General features: G+C 33.2%; 1 protein-coding gene across 9 annotated transcripts in view; it reads left to right on the top strand.

Moving 5' to 3' along the window:
- The window catches only part of NEDD4L (NEDD4 like E3 ubiquitin protein ligase), a 455,315-nt gene that overhangs the window by 393,339 nt on the left and 42,109 nt on the right, over positions 1–19,867 (top strand). For all 9 annotated transcript variants that reach the window (XM_012541477.3, XM_012541476.3, XM_031945922.1 and 6 more), the window contains 4 exons: positions 7,587–7,664; positions 8,723–8,777; positions 16,177–16,235; positions 18,291–18,356. In XM_012541477.3, the coding sequence (XP_012396931.1) occupies positions 7,587–7,664; positions 8,723–8,777; positions 16,177–16,235; positions 18,291–18,356 (258 nt within the window). The remainder of the gene's footprint in view (positions 1–7,586; positions 7,665–8,722; positions 8,778–16,176; positions 16,236–18,290; positions 18,357–19,867) is intronic.

Below are 19,867 nucleotides of genomic sequence, written 5' to 3'. Positions count from 1 at the left end.
TCTTACAGAAAAATAATATTTCATTACATTCATATGCCATAACTTCCTCAGCCATTCCCCAACTGATTGGCATCTCCTCGGTTTCCCTCAAAATTGCCACTGCAATTTTGAAAACATAGAAATTCATTCTCAAAATATTTTCTTAAAGAGAAAGTCATTGGTGTTCTTTTTCCAAAACACAGCCAGGTGATAAAAATTCAGATCTTTTATTGTGTCCTTCAGTATAGCCCAGTTAGCTCAGAGACCTATCTCTCTGCTTGGTTCCAAGAGATCTTACAGCTTTGTCCTTGGCTTCTGCCTCTGCTTTCTTCAGCCTCAAGCCAGCACCAAGTTGGAAAATGCAATGAATCTCTTGCCTTGAAGATAGGGCTTATAGGCTTTCTTGCAGAGTGCTCTCTCTCTGACCCCAGTCGATGTTCGCCAGAAAACTCTCTCAATTATCTCACTCCAAGCTCGAAGAGCTCCCTGTATATATGTGATCTCCCAAAGGTTAACTTTGCCTTCTGGAGGGAGAGGGATTCTGGGTTATCTCCCAGAGTGCTCTCTGGCCCTAAGGGAGGTGTGAATTCGGTGTTTCTTTCTAAACCCTGAACTCTCCCAAACATGTGAACTCCATTGAGTACTTAGATACTTATGAGCTTTCTAAAGGTATGAACACAAGCATTGTTTCCATCAGTATTAGCAACTTATCACCTTGTAAGGATTCGCTCTAAGGTGTGAACCAATAAGCACTGTATCAATTCTATTGAGTTAACACCAGGATTCTGACATCACCCTTGAGTTTTCACCTTCTTTCAAGTTGAGTTGACACTAGGATTCCAACAGAAAGTATTGAACAATGAAAAAAACTCCTGGATGTTATCATTCCCCTCAAGAAAGTGATGAAGAGAAGACATCAGCGATTACTTTCTTATCTCTACAGAATCTATGAGAATGACCTGAAAACACTCACAAAACATATCCTTGACAAAAATTATGCAACGAGGAGGTTTTTACAAATGCCTTTCTATGGCAGATTACATTTTCTTAGTCACAAAATTAAGTGAAAGCCTCAGAAAATAGAGGCCTCCATCATCTTTATTATTTAACTTTTGAAAGCATTTGACTGTTGACCAAAACAGAGCCTCAAAGACCATTTTGCAACAAGCCTTCCCCCCCAAATATACATGTTATTACTATAACACTGCTTCATGGATGCAACCATGAAATGAATTTCACTCAATTATCCTGGCTGTAAATATTAAGCAAGACTTAAAACAGAAAGATGGATGTTTGTCAAAGGCATTTTCCACTATTTTGGTGGATAGCCAATGTAGCATCCAAATGGAAAAGGGATTCCTTTTGGATGGCAAGCCCTCCATATCCTCCTCTTCACAAGAAACACTAGTGATGACATCACCTTCTAGAGCCTTAGAGCCACTCCTCAGTGGAGCATCTTCAGGGATCTCAGGTTCTTTAAGACTGCCTTCAGACCCCTCTTCCAGGGCACACACCTTTTTTGTTGGTATTCTCTTTCTTGTGAAATTATCTTATATATAGGTATCTGTCATAATATTGTTCCTATGCTCTGCCTCCAATAGATTATTATCTGCTTGATAGCAGAGGCCAATTTATCCTTGTTGTTTTGCTATATTTCCCAAGCAAATGGCACAATTTATTGCCTACTTTTATTTTGGAGTTCAGATCTTTGACTTTTACAGTGAAGTCAACCCTTAATATGGAAAATCCCTCTACCATTATGTAATTGACAGCCTTATGTTGGACACTGAAGGGGTAAATTGACTTGCTCTTAGACACAGAGATTGATTTAAATTCAAGTTTTCTGACTTTTAGCTTGTCTCTCTATCAATTATGTCATATTGCCTCTCCTCTAACATGTTATAATTAATCAAGAAATGTTTTCTTTATTGAACTTCTAACCATTCTAAAGATTCTGTCCTAATAGTTATAACCATGGAATGTACAGTACCTCTTGTCAAGATATGAAATACAATTGGAATGTAGAAGTCATTGTGTTTATGTACTTATGTATGTATGTATCTGACTCTCCAGCTGTCTATAGGTACAGCTGTCTATATGTGCGATTTAAAAATACACACACACACACACACACACACACACGAATGAGTATATTGTACACATTTGTCTATTTACAAATGCTTGAGATACACACACACACACTTGTACGTGACTTGCCCAGGATCACACAGCTAGAAAGTCTAGCTGTGTGATCCTGGGCAAGTCACTTAACTTCAATTGCCTCAGCCAAAGAAAAAGAAAGAAAAAAAGAGTATTAGAGTATATAAAGATTCAAATCCACTAAAGAAATATTCTCAAAATAGATATCTAGGAAATATTGACCTTATGCTATCATGTTTCACACCCCTGAGGAAAGATAATTGACAAAATTTTCTGTTTAATCTGTAGCAGTAAAAGAAATGAAGTATATAGTATATAGAAAAAGCAAGTATATCGTTATGGGGAAAAACCAACAAGGAAGGTGGGGTTATCTATACTTCCTTATTCCTGGGCATCAGTAATAAAGGTAGGAGAAAGAAAACAATCTGTAGGTATTTGTTGTTTAGGCATTTTCAGCTCTTTTGAGGTTTCCTTGGCAAAATTTCTGTTCTGGCTTGCCATTTCCTTCTTCAGTTCATTTTACAAATGAGAAACTGAAGCAAATAGGGTTAAGCGACTTGCCGAGGGTCACATAAGTAGAAAATGCGTGAGGTCACATTTGAACTCGAGTTTTCCTGATTCCAGGCCTGGTGCTTTATCCATTGTACCATCCATCCATCTATCTATTTGGTAGTAACAAGTGGCTATTGATTTTTTAATGTTCTTGGCTTTCCCACCTTTAAACTAATTCTGCCTCCTCTAGTTATCTAATCCAATAAGAAAACAATTATCTCAAGAATAGGCAGGGAATTATCAGTGGGATATCTTTTTCCATTTTTCACAAACATACACACACAGTCTAGCAAATGACATTGCTTTAATGATTCTGTTTAATCTCTATACAAACTTTTTAGCTTTTTAGAATAAATCCAAGCACCCTCAAAGTCTTCATCTATAAAATTAGAATGCTGAGCTAGATAGTCTTGGAAAAAACTGAGGCTGGAAGACTTAAATACTTTGCCCACAAAGATGTGGTCCCATACAGTGCTCCTTATGATAATCTAAAATGTCATTCAGTCCTTTAACCAAGTTGTAGATATGGCAGTTTGTTTAGCCCCAATAATAAACCCACTTCTGCAAATTCAAAATGTGGCTTAGCTTATATGGCCTTATTGCATGAATTAGAATGAAACAGAATCAGGGATGAGGGGGAGAGAGAGTCTGTGATGATTCTAGAGTTTTGAACTTCAATGTCTGGGAGAATGGTGGTTCTTTCAACAAATATAAAGAAACATGAGAATGGAAGATAATATTAAAAGATACTGGGAGAACAGGGATGCCATTGATAGAATAAGGAAATCAGAAATACAATTCTCTGAAAACACAGATTTCCCCCCGCCCCCCTTGTTTGTTATAATCCCTGTTTCCTTCTGGCACTTAATAAAATCCACATTTTAGACAATAAGCTGTCAGATATGGTCAACATGTTAGATTTTTCTGAACTTTTCATTTGCAATCATTGCTATAAAGTAAAACTCAATGGAAAGAGTGAACATTCAAAAATGAATATGATATAAAAACAAAAAATATCAATGTTTAAAAAAGAAAGAAAGAAAATTTAAAAAAACCATCTTGGAATTTATTCAGATAAGTGGATAGTGGAATTTTAAAAAACAAAAACATGACAAAGCCACCTAAAACAGTTCTGATAATGATAAAGATTATAATCAGGATTCAAATCCAACTTCTCAGGCTCAATATGTAATAGTTCTTTGTTATATGCCATAGATATATAGGGCCACCCACATAACTCTGCTGAGGATGTAGCAAGGGGTGCACTAAAGCCCCTGTAACATTCTTCAGCTGTTAAACTTTCATTGAAATCATTTATATCAAGTTACAAATCCTACAAATCAGAGTTTGATTTATTGTTGAATTCAAAAGTTAATGGAGAAAATGTTAATATAGATTAAATTTAGAAGTGTTTCATGAATACATTCCTTGCCCTCTGGAGAGCCAGTAAATTGCATATTGAAATATTGCATTAGAGCAACAATGTGACATCAAATAATTTATAGTGATCTTATTAAAATTAAAAATAACCTGTTTATTTTTGTTCATTTATTTGATTACTGATAATAAGCGATTATTTTATTACTTATTATAATTATATTATCCTTACTTATTATAAGTTAATATCTTGCTAAAATATTTGATAAAGCACTTATTTTGTCCAATATTTTATTCCAACATTCCTTCCAGGTCATTGTATGATGACAATGTGATATAGAAAAAGATGTGGTTTAATACTCTTCAACTTGAAAAAAAATGATGAAGCAGGAAACCTTTAATAACTTGATAATAGAAATATTAAAATGATTGAATGCAATTAACATATCTATCTCTGAGCAGAAACAACTTGATTGAAAGACTGTAACAAAAGGCCACAAATGACCCTTTCAGTAAAAATTTATTTATTATCATAAGTTGTATTATTTTCTGCCTTACATATTTAAGACATAAAGGATGTTTTTTTCCACATGATTAACTTTTAATGGAAATATACATGATTTTCAGTGTTGTTAAGAATAGAGGCTCCAACTTTATTTCCTCTAATTTGAAAGCTTTGTTCATTCTCAATGGTTTTTTTCTTAGCTATTATAGTTTTTTCAAACTCTCCTGAAAATTTTAAGAATATTTTTAAGCTCATCTTCTAAAAGTAGCCAAAATTAAGATTTAATCTGAAAAATTTAGCCAATCTTCTCCTTAGTATTAGTTTAGTACTATTGTTAAGTAACTTACATTCTAATGGATGCATGTAGGTCAGATGAAAAGGTCTAATGGTCCTTCAGGTACAGCAGCAAGACAGATTGGAATACTAACTTTATATATGCAATGGGCATTTTATTTGTTAGCTCTCAATTGGTGGGGGAGGGAGTCCAGAAAGAAACAGAATTTGTATCTGAAATTTTTTTTAATTTTAAAAATTAAAAAAATGACAAAAAATAGTTGATGTAAACTAACATTTGCATAGTATTAATGAACAAAGTTTAATTATTAGCTTTGAAAAATATCTTTTTAAAAGAGTTTACGATATAGCTTCTTTAAAGTTATTTTCATGACAAGACCATATCTCTTTCTGATATTGAAGCATTTGACTAGTCTTATAGAATTTGTTAAGAATTTTCTTTTGGGGAAGAAACTTCTTCAGTAACTGAGAAAGCAAAAGCTGCAAAACTTGCTGAGAGATATTTTTGGCCACATCTCCATAAGGGTTTTAGAATCATCAGCTAATACATCTTGAAGCTACTCTGACTTCAGAGATCTCAATCAAGCACAGACATTTATAAACTGTTGTACAATGAGTGAAACAATTCTCAATCACAAAGACTTTCCAATAAGGCATAGGCCAGTCAGGTGATATTGAAGATGGAGGGAAAGGGACTAAGGTAAAGTAAGTCTGGAAAAGGGAGGCAAGATAAGATTTTGAAAGACTTTAAGACTTTAAAAACTAACTAGGGAGTTATATTTGATCCTAGAAGCAATGTAGAGCTACTTAGACCTTTTCTATACTTTGGCTTAGCTTCATAGTAGAAAGGAAAACAAAGTCAGTAGAAATGCTCTTTCCCTAAGTAAGATAATTTTCAATTATTCCAGATTTTTAAGTAGGAAAGAAGCTTTCAGAACATTTTGCCCAATATGTACTAGTCAGAAATTCCCTCTGTGATATCTCCCCAAGTGGTTATTTGCTGAAAGATTTTGATGAGGAAGAACAAATTACTTCACAGGGAAGCACAATATACTTTTTAATAATTTTAATTGTTAGGAAATTTCCCTTTACCTTGTCATTCCTTACAATTTCTGTTCATTCTTTCCAGTTCTGCCCTCTGGAACCAAGAATAGGTTTGATATTTCTTCTGTGATAGAACTTCATTGTAGTATGATGAAAAGAACTCTGGCTATAGAGTCAGAATTTGGGGGTTCAGATCCCACCTCTGGCTTCAGACACTTATTACCTACGTAAACTTGGGCAAGTCACTTCAAGTCACTTCATCCTGTTTGCCTTAGTTTTTCTCATCTATAAAATGAGCTGGAGAAGGAAATGGCACAAACCATTCTTTTCAAGAAAGCCCCAAATGGGGGCATGTAGTGTCAGATACAACTTAACAACTAGAAGCCTTAGATAACAAGTGTTTCCCTTAATATGGGTTTTATTTTTATTTTTTAATCTTTTAAAATTTATTTAGTATTTTCCCCCAGTTACATTTAAAATAATTTTTTACATTGTTTTTAAATTTTTTGAGTTCCAGATTCTCTCCCTCATCCCAGCTCCCATTAAGAAATCACATGTGAAGTTATGTAAAACATTTTCATAAAAGTCCTGTTGTGACAGAAAACATTTCTCACCCCAAAAAACCCAAACAAAAAACCCTCAAGAAAAATAAAGTAAAAATAATCATTAATAAATAAATGAATAAAAGAGATAATATACTTCAATCACTATTCAGACACACTCAGTTCCTTGTCTAAATTTGGAGAGGAGTTTTCATAAGTTCTTCAGAGCAATCATGGATCATTATACTACTAAAAATAGCAAAGTCATTTACAGCTGACCATCCCAGAACATTGCTATTACTTTTTATATAAACATTTCATTTTGCTTGAGTTCATGGGGGACTTGTCAGGATTTTTTCTGAGAGCATCCTGCTCATCATTTCCCTTGATGGGAGTTTTTAAAAAAGAAAATGAATGGCCTAATATGGACTATTGTCAAGGAGATCCCTGTCCAGTTATGGGTTCTACCAGATGGCATATCAGGATTCTAAAATTCTAAAATTCCTGTTTATATGGATTTATTCTCCTCTGCCTGCTCACCTAGTTTGGGTAGGGATAGAAAGTTGAAAAATACTAACACTACCTTGCTCAGTGTATGTGAATAAATCAAATAAGTGATGATTAGTTTTTTGTAACTTCTAGGTATGATACATTGAGATGTGTACATATTATAATACAATGACAAGTGAAACAGTAACCTCTCTCAAAGAGCTTACATTCTAATAAGAGACTATGTCCCTGGATAAATATGTACAAAATGAATAGGAGATAATTTGGGAAGAGAATACATAGAGTGGGGAGGAAAGCCTTTGAAAAGGATTTTTGAGTCACTTGATCTGAATTTTGAAGAAAACAAAGATTCTGGAGCAAAAAACAGAAATGAAAGACATTCTAACCCTGAGCAAAGGAAGTTGGAAATAGAAGATATAGTATTTTATGGAATAAGACCAAAAGGTGAGGAGGAGGAAGAGACATTCTCCCATTCCCTACATACAGCTGATGCAGCACTGACACAAAATATACCTTCATTACCCTGGACTGCATGTTCCCAAATAGAGACAGTCTGTGACCACACGCAAATAGTTCTTTGCCCTGTTCATTAACATAAAATTCCTTTCACGTTATCATTCCAGGAAGATCCACGACTGAAATTTCCAGTACATTTACGATCAAAGGCATCTTTGAATCCCAATGATTTGGGTCCTCTTCCTGTGAGTACTTGTTTTACAAACTCTTAAGTATCCATTTCATATTCTTTTAAACACATCCAGCACTGCTACTCTCCTCACCCCAACTCCTTTCCAGTGCTGTTTATTTTTTGATCTTCAGAATTTAGCATTTAGCTACGATCTGTCTATAGAAGTCATGTGACATGATTAGAATTTTAGCACACATACCCCGTGTTGCTGAAAAGACATTTCAGAATCAGTCAGCCATTTGTGAAAGGTAGGCTTCCCTAGGTCTTTGTAAGCAGATTGATTGTACAAAAAGACACAGACTCCCTTGCAGCTGAGTTTCTTTTGTTCCTTTAGCAACAACTTTCTTCCATCTTTAGTCTTGATTTAATCATTGGAAGAAACCTATTTAAATCAATTGGGGGAGGGGAGCACATGAGAAGTAATTAAGGAACATTTCTTGATTTATGTAATTATGTAATGTAATTATGTAAATTAAACTGCAGTTATTTAAAGGGTTTTTTAACCTTTGGTGAATGTTTATAAATTTAGCTTATTATTTTGTTCTCCTTTGGAGCCTGAGATAGGATTGCTATATTACACTAAATTAGATTTGGAATGACACCTTCAATATGTGCCCCACCATCCTCCTCACAATTGAAGAAAGCCATCCCTTATTGAGAGACAAATGTTTCTGAAAACTGTGTTCTTAGAGATGGATGCTATTACCTTTTCTGTAATACTCTGATAATGGCTTTTTCCAGTTGTCTTCTTTTTTTTTTCCTTTTTAAGGACAGTCATAGATTCCAATTTTCCCAACTTTGTGTAATCCCTGATCCATTGCATTAAGCTTGATGATCAAAAGCTCATTGTCTATTCTTTCATATTCTAATTTTGTATATCTAATTCTTTTGTACATCATTGATTCTAATGCAAAATATCACTTATTCATACCAGGCCAAGAGCATAAGGATATATTGGAACAGAGAATGGATGCTGGTAGAGAGAGATGAGTTTTGGGGGGGATTTTTTAGGAGGATCATTGTGTGGAGGACTGCCAGCTAATGGTTATTTTATCCTTTCTTTTGGATTAGCCTGGTTGGGAAGAAAGAATACACTTGGATGGCCGAACATTTTATATAGATCATAGTAAGTAATCCCTATTGATAGACTGTTTTGATCATAGAAAAAAGGGAGGTGAGTTAAATAATGTAGCAAAAGCTTTATAATTGTACTCTTCATTTAGGAAGCCAGGTGTTGATTTGTGGAGAAAATGATACCAGAGACTTAGTGCCCTCCTACGGTATCGTATATTCACCAAGTTTGTGGTTAATTGCTCATCAGCTTTGTTCCCACTTGTATCTTGTGAAGCATTAACAATTTTACCATTTATTGATTCATTTGAATTTTATTGTTGTTGATGATCCTATGGCTTATGTGCATTTAATAAATTAAAATACACCATAGTAATAGAAAATAAGATTAGAAATGTTTTTGTCACAAGTCTACAAAAGCAGTGAGAGAAAAGGAATGAAGTTGAGTTTAAATGAAATCACTGCCTTGTGACATATTGCCACTTCTGACTTTATTTTCTATTTGTAGCATGTTTTTTCTTGCACCCACTGTTAAGCTATATCTGGTTCTGTTACTGAAGTTACTGAAGAATGATGTTCTATGTAGAGTTTTGTTATGGCAGCTTAGGTCACTTATGTGTTTTTTTTGTGTGTTTGAATTTAAAATTGGACTAATAAAAAAGTGCTCTTAGCCCAGGGCATTTTTGTTTTGTTTTATTGTGTAAGGAGTCCATTTTATAGGATAATTTTCAAAAATTTCTTATTGCCTCTGAGATAAAGAAAATGAAAAAAGGAAAAATTGAATTACATACAGAATTTAAAGTCTTCTGGCAAATAGATAATTTTTGGTTTCTATTTTTAAGCGCATATTTTCTTACCTAAAAGAAAGGTTTCAAATATTTTTAATATAAATTCAAATACAGGCTTTTAAATATAAACAGCAAGCTCCCCCTTTTTTTTTCCTTTTCCCATTGAGATGGTACTTCACCACTTGTAGTGTCAAGGAATTTATTGGTTTATGGATTTGCCAAAAGTGCCTTTATTTAATATCTGAGTTAAACCAACAGAGATCAATAATTCTAGAATTCTGAAAACTGAAGTAGCTACTCTTTAATTAAATTACAACTTTTAACTTTTTGCATTTTGGTTCAAATTGGATATCTGAAGTTTTTAAAGTTTACTTTGTTTTTTATTTGGGTGTACAGTGAAACTAAAACTGCTACTATGAAATTATAAATGTTTTATAATAAAAAATTAATGTGCTCCCTTTACACCCTCATATCCTTCCAAAAAGCTATTCAGTTATAATTTTATGGTTGACAAAATTTGATACAAGCTCATTTGTGCTACGTGGCTGGCTTCTTGATAAAATGCATAAATAAAAAATGATGGAGAGCTTCTCTTGGTTGTACCACTAGTTTCCACTAAAAATAAAAATTTGTTTCCCTTTGAATGTTTGCATCTGATTTGCATTATGATTCTAATGATCAATAAAAAGTTCATAATAATTCTGAAAATTTAAAGGTTTTAAAAATATAACTAACAGTATAACCATAATAACATATAGATACATAGATATATAGGTCTATATGTGACTGTAAGGTCTGTAATTTGCAATGTATGTATAGACTTCTTATATACTCACAACAGTCCTGAGAAATAGATATTATTAAGATCCCTTCAACTAGCCAGGTTAAGTATGAAGCCTAGGTCATAATAAATATGCATGGGAGTATTTGACTCAGGTTTTCCTAACTCCAACATATATTAATAGAATAACACACTCAAAATTCATCTGGCATGAGGATGGTGCCCTTGTGCTCAAATTGACAATTAAAGGAATTCCACATATTCTTTATTATCAAAAAGTGTTTATATTATCTCATTAATCCAATATAGAGCATTTGTTTTTTAATCAGTTTCATCACCATTAGCCAAGTTTATTTAAAAAAAAAAAATGGAAATCATTATGTGCTTTTTTCTGTTTAAAAGACACATTACAGAAGTCATTCCCTTTCCCCCTTCTTTGCTTCAATTATCAAAAGTTTTTTCCCCCTTAAGGCAATTGGGATTAAGTGACTTGCCCAGAATCACACAGCTAATGTTAAATGACTGAGGTCACGTTTGAACTGAAGTCCTCCTGCATCCTCTAAGTGCTCCAATCAGAAGTCATTTTAAGATGGTATAATCAGTCCATTTCTTGGTCTTTTCTTTGGGAATAATATTCTGTTACCAACAAAAAGTTTTCCGTGTCAACTTTCAACTAAGTAGTTCCAGATCTCACCAAAATTTTCTGTTTTCTAATGATAATGATGAAATATTATTTTCACTACTCCGAAGATTTCATAACAATGTTTTGCTTTGTTGTTGTTGTCCTTTGTACTTTGTTTTCAAAGCGAACCACTGACATGAGGAGGGTGAATTGAATTTAAGTGAGGTAGAGCTGTGCAAAGTCATCATCACTCTATCCTCCCAGGTCATCTCTGTCCAAAGACAAAATATAGGTTAGGTTGACTGGAAATGAACCCAGATGCAGTGGGAATCTTGACATTTTTAACCAAAGGTCTTTCCCAGGTCTCAGTTTTTTTGAGGAATCATTCAGTGATTTAAGTCTAGGTAAGAAATGAGACAAAAGTTGGGCTAGTTTGCCTACTGAAAGAAAACAAAAAAATCAAAGTGGGAGGGAACTCTTAGTGAAGAAACTCCTTTTACCAATACAGCTATCTTACATCTTATAGTCTTCCTGATGGTCCTTTCAGTTCTGCTAATAATGCAAATTATGTTCAGTTGCAATTCACACCAAAATTTTCTACTTATAAAAATAAATTTTGCAAAATGAACAAGCCATGTAAATAAATTATTAGCGACAATGTTTAAAAGTACTTTTAAAAGTTGAGAACTTCTTAATGAGTATTTTAGTACATCTCATTTGTAAATTCTTTAAATCATTGAAAATTGTTTCCCTGATGACTTGGCAGGATTTTTTTAGCCTATTTTTAGTCAGTACATATATTGCTTTCATTCAACATTCATTCATGTATGTTACTCAACATACTCTCCTAGGCACTATATTTACAAATAATAAAAGTACAGCAAATAATAAAAATAAGTAATAAAATACAATAAAAACTATAATTTAAAAATTTGCATAATTTATAATCTATCACAAAGTTAGACTTGCTTTTATGCCAAATAAATATGAATTAATGGAGTTTTATCATATGTATAGGAGGTAGTGATTGTTTGTGGTTCTGTGCTGGACTTGGATATCATATACATGCTGACTAAAACTAACCTAATTGCTTCTTTAGGTAATAAATGTACCTTATAAGTGAATTGAGTTTTCTTTGTTTTTAAAATTTCAACAGCTCTCTAAATAGCCTTCTCATCTTTATCACTGTTTTGTCCTTTGGTGGTTAGTTTTACCTTCCATTTTCGGGAATCTTTTCAGAGTGATGGGAAGCCTCTAGAATGCTGGGATCAAATCTGAGTACTTTGCTCTATGCACAGCCATTTTTACCTAGGATATTTAAAAAATGCATTTAAAGGAGCAGCTAGATGACACAGTAGATAGTGTACTACCCCTGGAGTCAGAAGGACCTGAGTTTAAATGTGGCCTCAGACACTGAGAAAATCACTTAACCCCAATTCCCTCACAAAAATCAAATACATTTTAAGATTTGTTAGGAAGTTGTCATTTGTATGCTGATTCACTCCCATTTAATACATATTTATCTTCTAGTTTTCCTAAGGAATAAGACTTAAAAATTTGGAATGAAAAGCACAATCCACACTGCCCTTTTATGATTGTCTATTGTGTATGCATTTAAGGAAGAATTTGCTTATAATGATTCTTTGTGGCATGTTTCTTTTCAAAAGTGATTTGTACATAGTAATGGAGTATTTAACTATAAATAATAATTCACATGTACAAGGGTAGAAATATAAATGAAATAGGTATGGAATCAAGATTCAAACTCCCCAGGATTCATACCCAAATCTTCTTGCTAAATCCATTGATCTTTCCACTGCATTACAACAAAGGAAAATTAATGAATCCTCTTTTACAACCCTCTACCAAATCTTTTACAAGTCTGGTTGACAAAAAGGAAAATAGGCTCACATCATATCCATCTGCCTTTTCTTTCTTTTACTGACAGAATTATGAGCAATTTTAACAATTCAAGTATCAGAAACAAGCTGAGATGCAAAAGTTCTAGATTAATACTGAGACTAAAGGATTAGTTTCAAATAACTACAACCCTAGCAAAAATATTTTAATTGAAATAAGGTAATTAATTAAAAATAGTTTAAAATTAAATGTTTTGTTATATAGCCTCATAAAAATTTACCCTAAAATCCTAAATTTAAAAAAAAAAAAAACTTTTCTTCATCAGAAGTGTCATTCCAATTGGACTGATCCAACTAATTATGCTGGTCTACATGGGTAACCCTTTCCTTTCATAAATATACATGTGTAGTTTTGTGTTCTATCTTATTTTTTTATATTGGCTGCTATTACTTAGTCAATATTTCTCCTTCCATAAAACAGGGACCAAAATTTTCCTTCAGGGAAATTTCACAATATTGCAGAGATATCATTGCCCATGTTAAGGCAAATCAAATAATTTAAAATAATAAAAAAATTTTTATCAATTTTTGTTTATAACATAAAAATATTCATTAATTGAAAAAATAGATCTTTTGTACAATTCATACTTATTCTAAGACTCATTGAAATCCATATTTCTCAAATAATATTTTCTATTTGCCTACAGGATACCTAGGGGAAAAAAATCAATCAAGTCATCCTTTTCCCAATTCAACCTACATACCTATCAAGCAATAAGCATTATTAATCACTTATTATATGCACATCACTTTGGATAAAGAGTTGAAAGTAAAAGGGTCTTTCTCATAGAGAAGTTTACATTCTACTATTGACGTTGGGAAGGGGACTCCCAAACTTTGTGGTCACAGACTGGTGTCACTATGTATCTCAAAAGAATTTGCAGGCTTGAACCCATTTCCTTGTCTAAGGCAAAATTTGTTGTAATTGTAACACTGTTGCAAGTGGGCTAAATTCCAAAAGAAATTAGCAAAATTCTAAGAGAGAGGAGACCCCTTTATTCAGATTTCTATCGCTGACATGCTAATTCTATGGCCCAGAGGAGTGGTCTTTGAAAGTTATCACTGGCCAACATTATCTATCTGACAGTCAGCATGAACTGAGGAATGACTCAGGAACTTGGTTCCCACTGACAAGGTTATCAGTCAGCAATGAATTGAGGAGTGATCTATTCAAAATCAGATTGGGTATGGGAGTTTCCTGAGGCAGACTCCAAAACCTGAAGATTTAGGATTTACAGATTTATTGTTAGAACAGAACCACCACCACCACCACCCCCCCAAAAAAAAAAAAAAAAAAGCAAGGGACCTCATCAGAACAACCAGTGTAAAGGCATGTGGACAAGCATTTAAATACTGTGTATGAGAAATTGTTAGACAATAATTCTGGCTGGATTTTAATATATGTGAAAAGGGAGACTGAAGAGATAAAATGAGATCAGATTGTGAAGAGTTCTGAATTCCAGACACATGATTGTTGATCCTAGAGGTTATAGGAAACAATTGGAATTTGTTGAAGAGGGAAAGCCATAATGTGGTCCTTTCTGCTATGTAGGAAAATTATTTTGATAACTATGTTGAATATGTATTTGGAGAGAGAAAAGTTTAAAAGTGGAGGAACCAGTTGGGAGGTTATTGGAATAGTTTAGATAAGAGGTAAGGAGCACGTGAATCAGGGTGGTGTCCATGTATCAGAAGAAAGGCAGGACTGTAGAATTAGGAATGGCAGTGTGGCAACTTATTAGAGACATGAGGTAAGAAAGTAAAGATTAGAGAATGAAAATTTGATTGATTTGCAGAAAGGTAGACAGATATCATGAGTTCAATTTAGTTTGAAATGACTTATGAGACATCCATTTCAAAATGTCCTATAGGGACACTGAACTGGGCCTCTGGCAATCATCCACATAGATGATCATATTGATGATTAACCAGTAAGAGGGCTGAGAAGGAATGATCAGGCAATAGATATGCTGCTAAGAGTTAAGAGTGTCATGGAAGCATAGAGGAGAGAATACACAGGATGAGAGACAATCAATAAGCATTTATTAAATGTTTACTATGTGCTGGGCATTTTCTAAATTCTGGAGATTAAAAATAAAAGTCCAAAAAAACAAGGTACATGCTAATATAATTTATATATATATAGTATGTGGCAATTCCAAATTGTTCCAGGGACTGGCACAAAATCAATGCTTAATAAATACTTAGTGAATGATGGAATTTGTAAACAAAACCCTAATAGTACAGTTCTCAGATGCAAAATACAAACAAAAAAAAAAATCACAGATATAAAAAATTAACAGCATATCCTATGATTTAGTATGTAAGTCTTAGGATATTTCCCAGATTATAAAGAGTTCAAGTGATGGATTCAGAGTTGTTGTTGTTGTTGTTGTTATTGTTTTAAATATATGCCTTCCTAACTTCAAGCCTAGAATTCTTTCAACTGCCTCTTGACAGAGTTTTTATCAGCCTTTTTGACTTGCTTGGATTTCATGGGACCTCAAGATCATCTTAATGTAGTTTATTTTTTTCTTTAAAAAGATGTATAAATCAGATCCTTCTCTTACCACATTATTACCAGTCTCTAACACCATTATATTACCATTTATACCATGGTAAAAAGAAATTGAGCCTATTGAGAGTGCATCTTTTAGGAAAAGTAAAGCAGGTTAGTCAATGGGGAAAACTTTTTGTGCAGTATTAATTTAATTCTCATTTTAGGACTGTCTGACTTGCTTTGATTTTGTGTATATGTGCGTGCGTGTGTGAATGATGCATACTATAGATTGTTCAATTGTTCAACATAAGGTTCATAACTGAAAGTTGTTGGGGTTTTTTTTTTAACTATATAAGCAAAAAAAGTGTTTGCAAACAGTTAAATGCTGAATAGTTTAAATTTAATAGTTTGAATTAAATAGTTAAATGCTATGTGTGTGTTTCTTAACCTTTGTGAGACAGAAGGGGGACTAATGCTGTTTTGCAGTTGAGTGAAAAAATCACAATCAAGTTATAAATCCCTAACAGGGGTTTATAATTGAAGTATTGACAGATGCTTATCCCAAACAGTGTGAATTAGATGGCCTACCTTACTTAGTTTTGCATTTTTGATTGAGTGTTTTCAACTAAACAGTATGTTGGTGGGCAGGGTAGATGAATGGATCATATAGTTGTCTCCTAATTTTGCACTACTCTTAGAAACTTCTGAGACCTGGGGAAGTGGGCATGAGTAGAAAGAAGCAGATGACTGAAGAAACCTAGTAAAACTTCTTTTTGAAAGTTTATTTTTATATAGATTGGAATCAGTTCTAATTGATGCTCTATTTTATCGGGTTAATTTTCAGATAGTAAAATTACTCAATGGGAAGATCCAAGATTGCAGAATCCTGCTATTACTGGTCCAGTGAGTATTTTTCATGATGAATTTTTTTTTCTAGGTTGTTTCTTTGTTTCTCCCTAAGTATGCATTTTTATATGATAAGTTAATGTCAAAAGAATGACAGGATAGTTGATACTCCTCTTTCCATTCACCAATTTTTTTTTTAATTCAATCATATGAAGCACTGTTTTTGTGGGACTTCTTCACAGAACCATAAGAGTAATTTGCATAAAAGTGGCACGTTCTATTTTTTTTTCCCCAGGGTTTTTGCAGTCTTGAAGTATTATATAAATTTCATTCCTATATCATTTGGTTATTATAGAATTAATATAGAATTAAAACATGGGGCAAGGTGTTTAACTTTGCCTTTATGATGTAATAGATAATTTTCATAATGGATTATTTTGACATGAGTGAAGGATAGTTGAACTTTTTCAGAGGGCTTCCATATTTGACTAGGTCATTCCCCCTGACAGAGAGGTAAAGGCTCAAAGGCACACCATAAATTAGTGTTACCATCATGGTTATGACTCGGGTCTTCTAATTTGAACATTCTTTCTACTTGACAATACTGAATCTCATCACAATCAACCAGATTTGATTCTTTCCCTCTAAAACTTTAGACTTAAGATAGTCAAGAATGGATTTATATTTAATTGCTTAGGATATTTATTATACAAACACATTAAATAATTTAATCATTTATATTTTGTTCAAGAAAAATGGGAAGAGAAGGGGGGTTGTTATAGAGGCAGGGGAGTTCTTTAGTAGGGTGTTGACATTATATGAAATAATAACTTAAAATCACTTAGAAAATCATTGTTCCAAATTCTCACATGGGCTATATAATCTGAGCATTACAGTAAGCCTGAGATAGACACAATGTACATATTTACTCATTGAGACTCAAAAAAATGAGTTGCTTCATATTACCAAGCTTAAAAGTGACAAAGTCAAGGCTTGAGCCTAAGCCATCTTACTCTAAATCATTAGGTCATTCAGTGACAGGTTTTTTGTGGGCAAGAGTAATATTGTCACTCACCCTACCTAATGGTCAGTAAAATAGATTATAATTGGCAGTACATTTTTATTTCCCTAAGTGGTAATTTAACAAAAGAATCTGTATGAGAAGAGAACAGATGATTTGGCCCATTAAGCCATTTAGTCTCCAGAGGCTGTAACTATCAGGCATTTCTATATATCAATAGGAAAACAGTTTCCTTCTAGGGGAAGGTGAAAACGTGTTCTTGTTCTTTCATTTGAAAAACTACCCCAAAGAGAAAACATATTAAGTAGTGGAGTAGGATAATGATTTTTGAACTTCCCATGCATCATTCCCCACAAGAAGAAAGAACAGAAATATCTCAACCTAGTTTCCACTCACATCTAATCAGCACTTACAAGGTTTACAAATGATTTTTTTCAGTCAAATATATAGACAGCTAGAATGTGCATGTGAGACCTAAGGCAGATGGTGAGATAAAATATTTTTTAATAATTTCTATAATTACATGTAAAAACAATATTTAACATACTTTAAAAAAAAAAATTGAGTTCCAAATTCTTTCCCTCCCTCCCCTGTCCTTTCTCTGAGACGAGCAATTTCATATAGATTATACATAAGAAATATATTACCATATTAGTCATATTGCCTTTCATTTTCAATAGCAATTTGTTCTGCACTTTATTAATAGATCTATCAGGTACTTATCGTATTATCAATATATGTCCTGATAAGACTGAAAGCTTATCTTAGCTAATCCAGAACTTTGTCTTATCTCCAGGAGAAGTAAAGGGATTATCCTAGTACCCCTTTGCAGGAACCTAGTATTTCCTCTCTCCCCCACCCCGCCTCCACACATTGCTATATGAAATTTCCCATACAAAATGTATGCACATGAATAGATTTTTTTCCAAAGTCTATTTAAGTAAGTAGACTTTGGATTTATATACAAATATAGAAATAACTTTAAGGCTTATGATTCATAAAGTGTTCTAAATGTTGGCTCAATAAATGTAAAAAATTTTAAATCATATTATTTTCATGATCTCAATTTATAAATATCTCTTTTTTTTCAGGCTGTTCCTTATTCCAGAGAGTTTAAGCAAAAATATGACTACTTTAGGAAGAAGTTAAAGAAACCAGTGAGTAATCTTGTCTTTTTTGTATAGCACTGTATTTGTCATCTGTCCTTTGGAACTTACCACAGCCTCATTTAGTAAGAACAATGTGTTTATGGCTTTTTTTAATTAACCAAACTAAATCTGTTATCACATTTTAAAACCAGTCTTTGATATACTTGGTTCTTCAACTTTCATAATTTTTTTGTAGTTAATGATAAATAAGGATATGAATGTGAATTCAATCAAAGTTTTAATTCCATTGATCTGTGAACTTCCTGAAGGCAAAGATCAGCATTTTTGCCTTTGTTATCCCCATTGCATTGTTGGAGATTACTAGCACTTAGTAGGTACTTTAGAAATGCTCATGGACTGACTGAAAAGATTGGAAAAAATTTAGTGATTCTGATAGATTATACAATGTGTCTGTTTATTGTGTAATATAAAATAGGAGCTAAATGTTTTCCCCAAAACAAAGCAAAAGGAAAAAATATATATATTAGGATAGTTATAACATGGGCCAAAGGCCTGTTGTTTATGGTCATCTTAATTGTAATCTGCTCTTTGATTTTACAAGCAGTCGTTTCATTTTCTCCCTCTCTATTGTCTCCCTCCCTGTTTGTAGTTACTCCCTTTTTTTAATTCATCCTTTCTGCAGCTGTCCAAATAATTTTCCATAGGTTCAAGTCTGTTACTATCCTGTTCAAAAGCCATCAAAGGCTGTACATTAGCCTCTGATGTATAGAATCCTTAACCTGGCATTTTAGGACCTCCATAGATAGTTTCCACCCTACCTTTCCAACTTTATTCATCCTTGTCTTTAACAAATCCTTAACTCCTTCCATTAATACATATCCTGTTGAATTTTAATAGAATTTTCTTTTGTTTTTCTTGTATTATTCTCCAGTCTTGTCTCTTCTACCTTGCTGTACTATGAATTCAGTTATGAAGTATCACCAGAATAATCCTGATTAATTATGCCCTTTTAACTTTATGCACTCCATTCTTATAATTTCCAGAATTAGGCAGGCATTGTCTAGGAATGTGCAAACTATATAGCACAATTTTCCTTCATCCTAAAAGATTGTTTTTCCTACCTCTTCTCTTTCCTGCTCTCTCTTTTCTGGCATAAACAGATATTGATGAGGATATTTTGCTTCTTCTTCAAAACAGTTTTGTTTTTTGTTTTTTTTTTGCCTTCTGAAATGTATGCATCATCAACATTCTGTCATTATTTCACTTGCTGAACATTGTCTAGTGTTGACTTTCTTGACAAGCCATATAAACCCTTAGGAGAAGGATTGTTTCCCCATGAGCTCTTGCTGTCAAGGCTTTCTTTTTCCTTCAAAAGTCTAAATGTATTTCATGTTCCCCGGAGACAAATTGCCTTTACAGGCAATCCCCTTTACTTCATGATAATTAGTTTTTCCTATGAATTATCTGTCAACAAAAGACATCCTTCCCCAAAGTCTGGGTATTGTCCTCCATAATAGAAAAATTGACTTAAACTCATAGGACCAAATCCAGACCCAACA

The sequence above is a fragment of the Sarcophilus harrisii genome, chromosome 1 (assembly GCF_902635505.1).
Source record: "Sarcophilus harrisii chromosome 1, mSarHar1.11, whole genome shotgun sequence".
Taxonomy (NCBI): Eukaryota; Metazoa; Chordata; class Mammalia; order Dasyuromorphia; family Dasyuridae; genus Sarcophilus; species Sarcophilus harrisii.
Note: the sequence above shows the minus strand (reverse complement) of the source record. Positions and strands in the feature narration are given on the sequence as shown.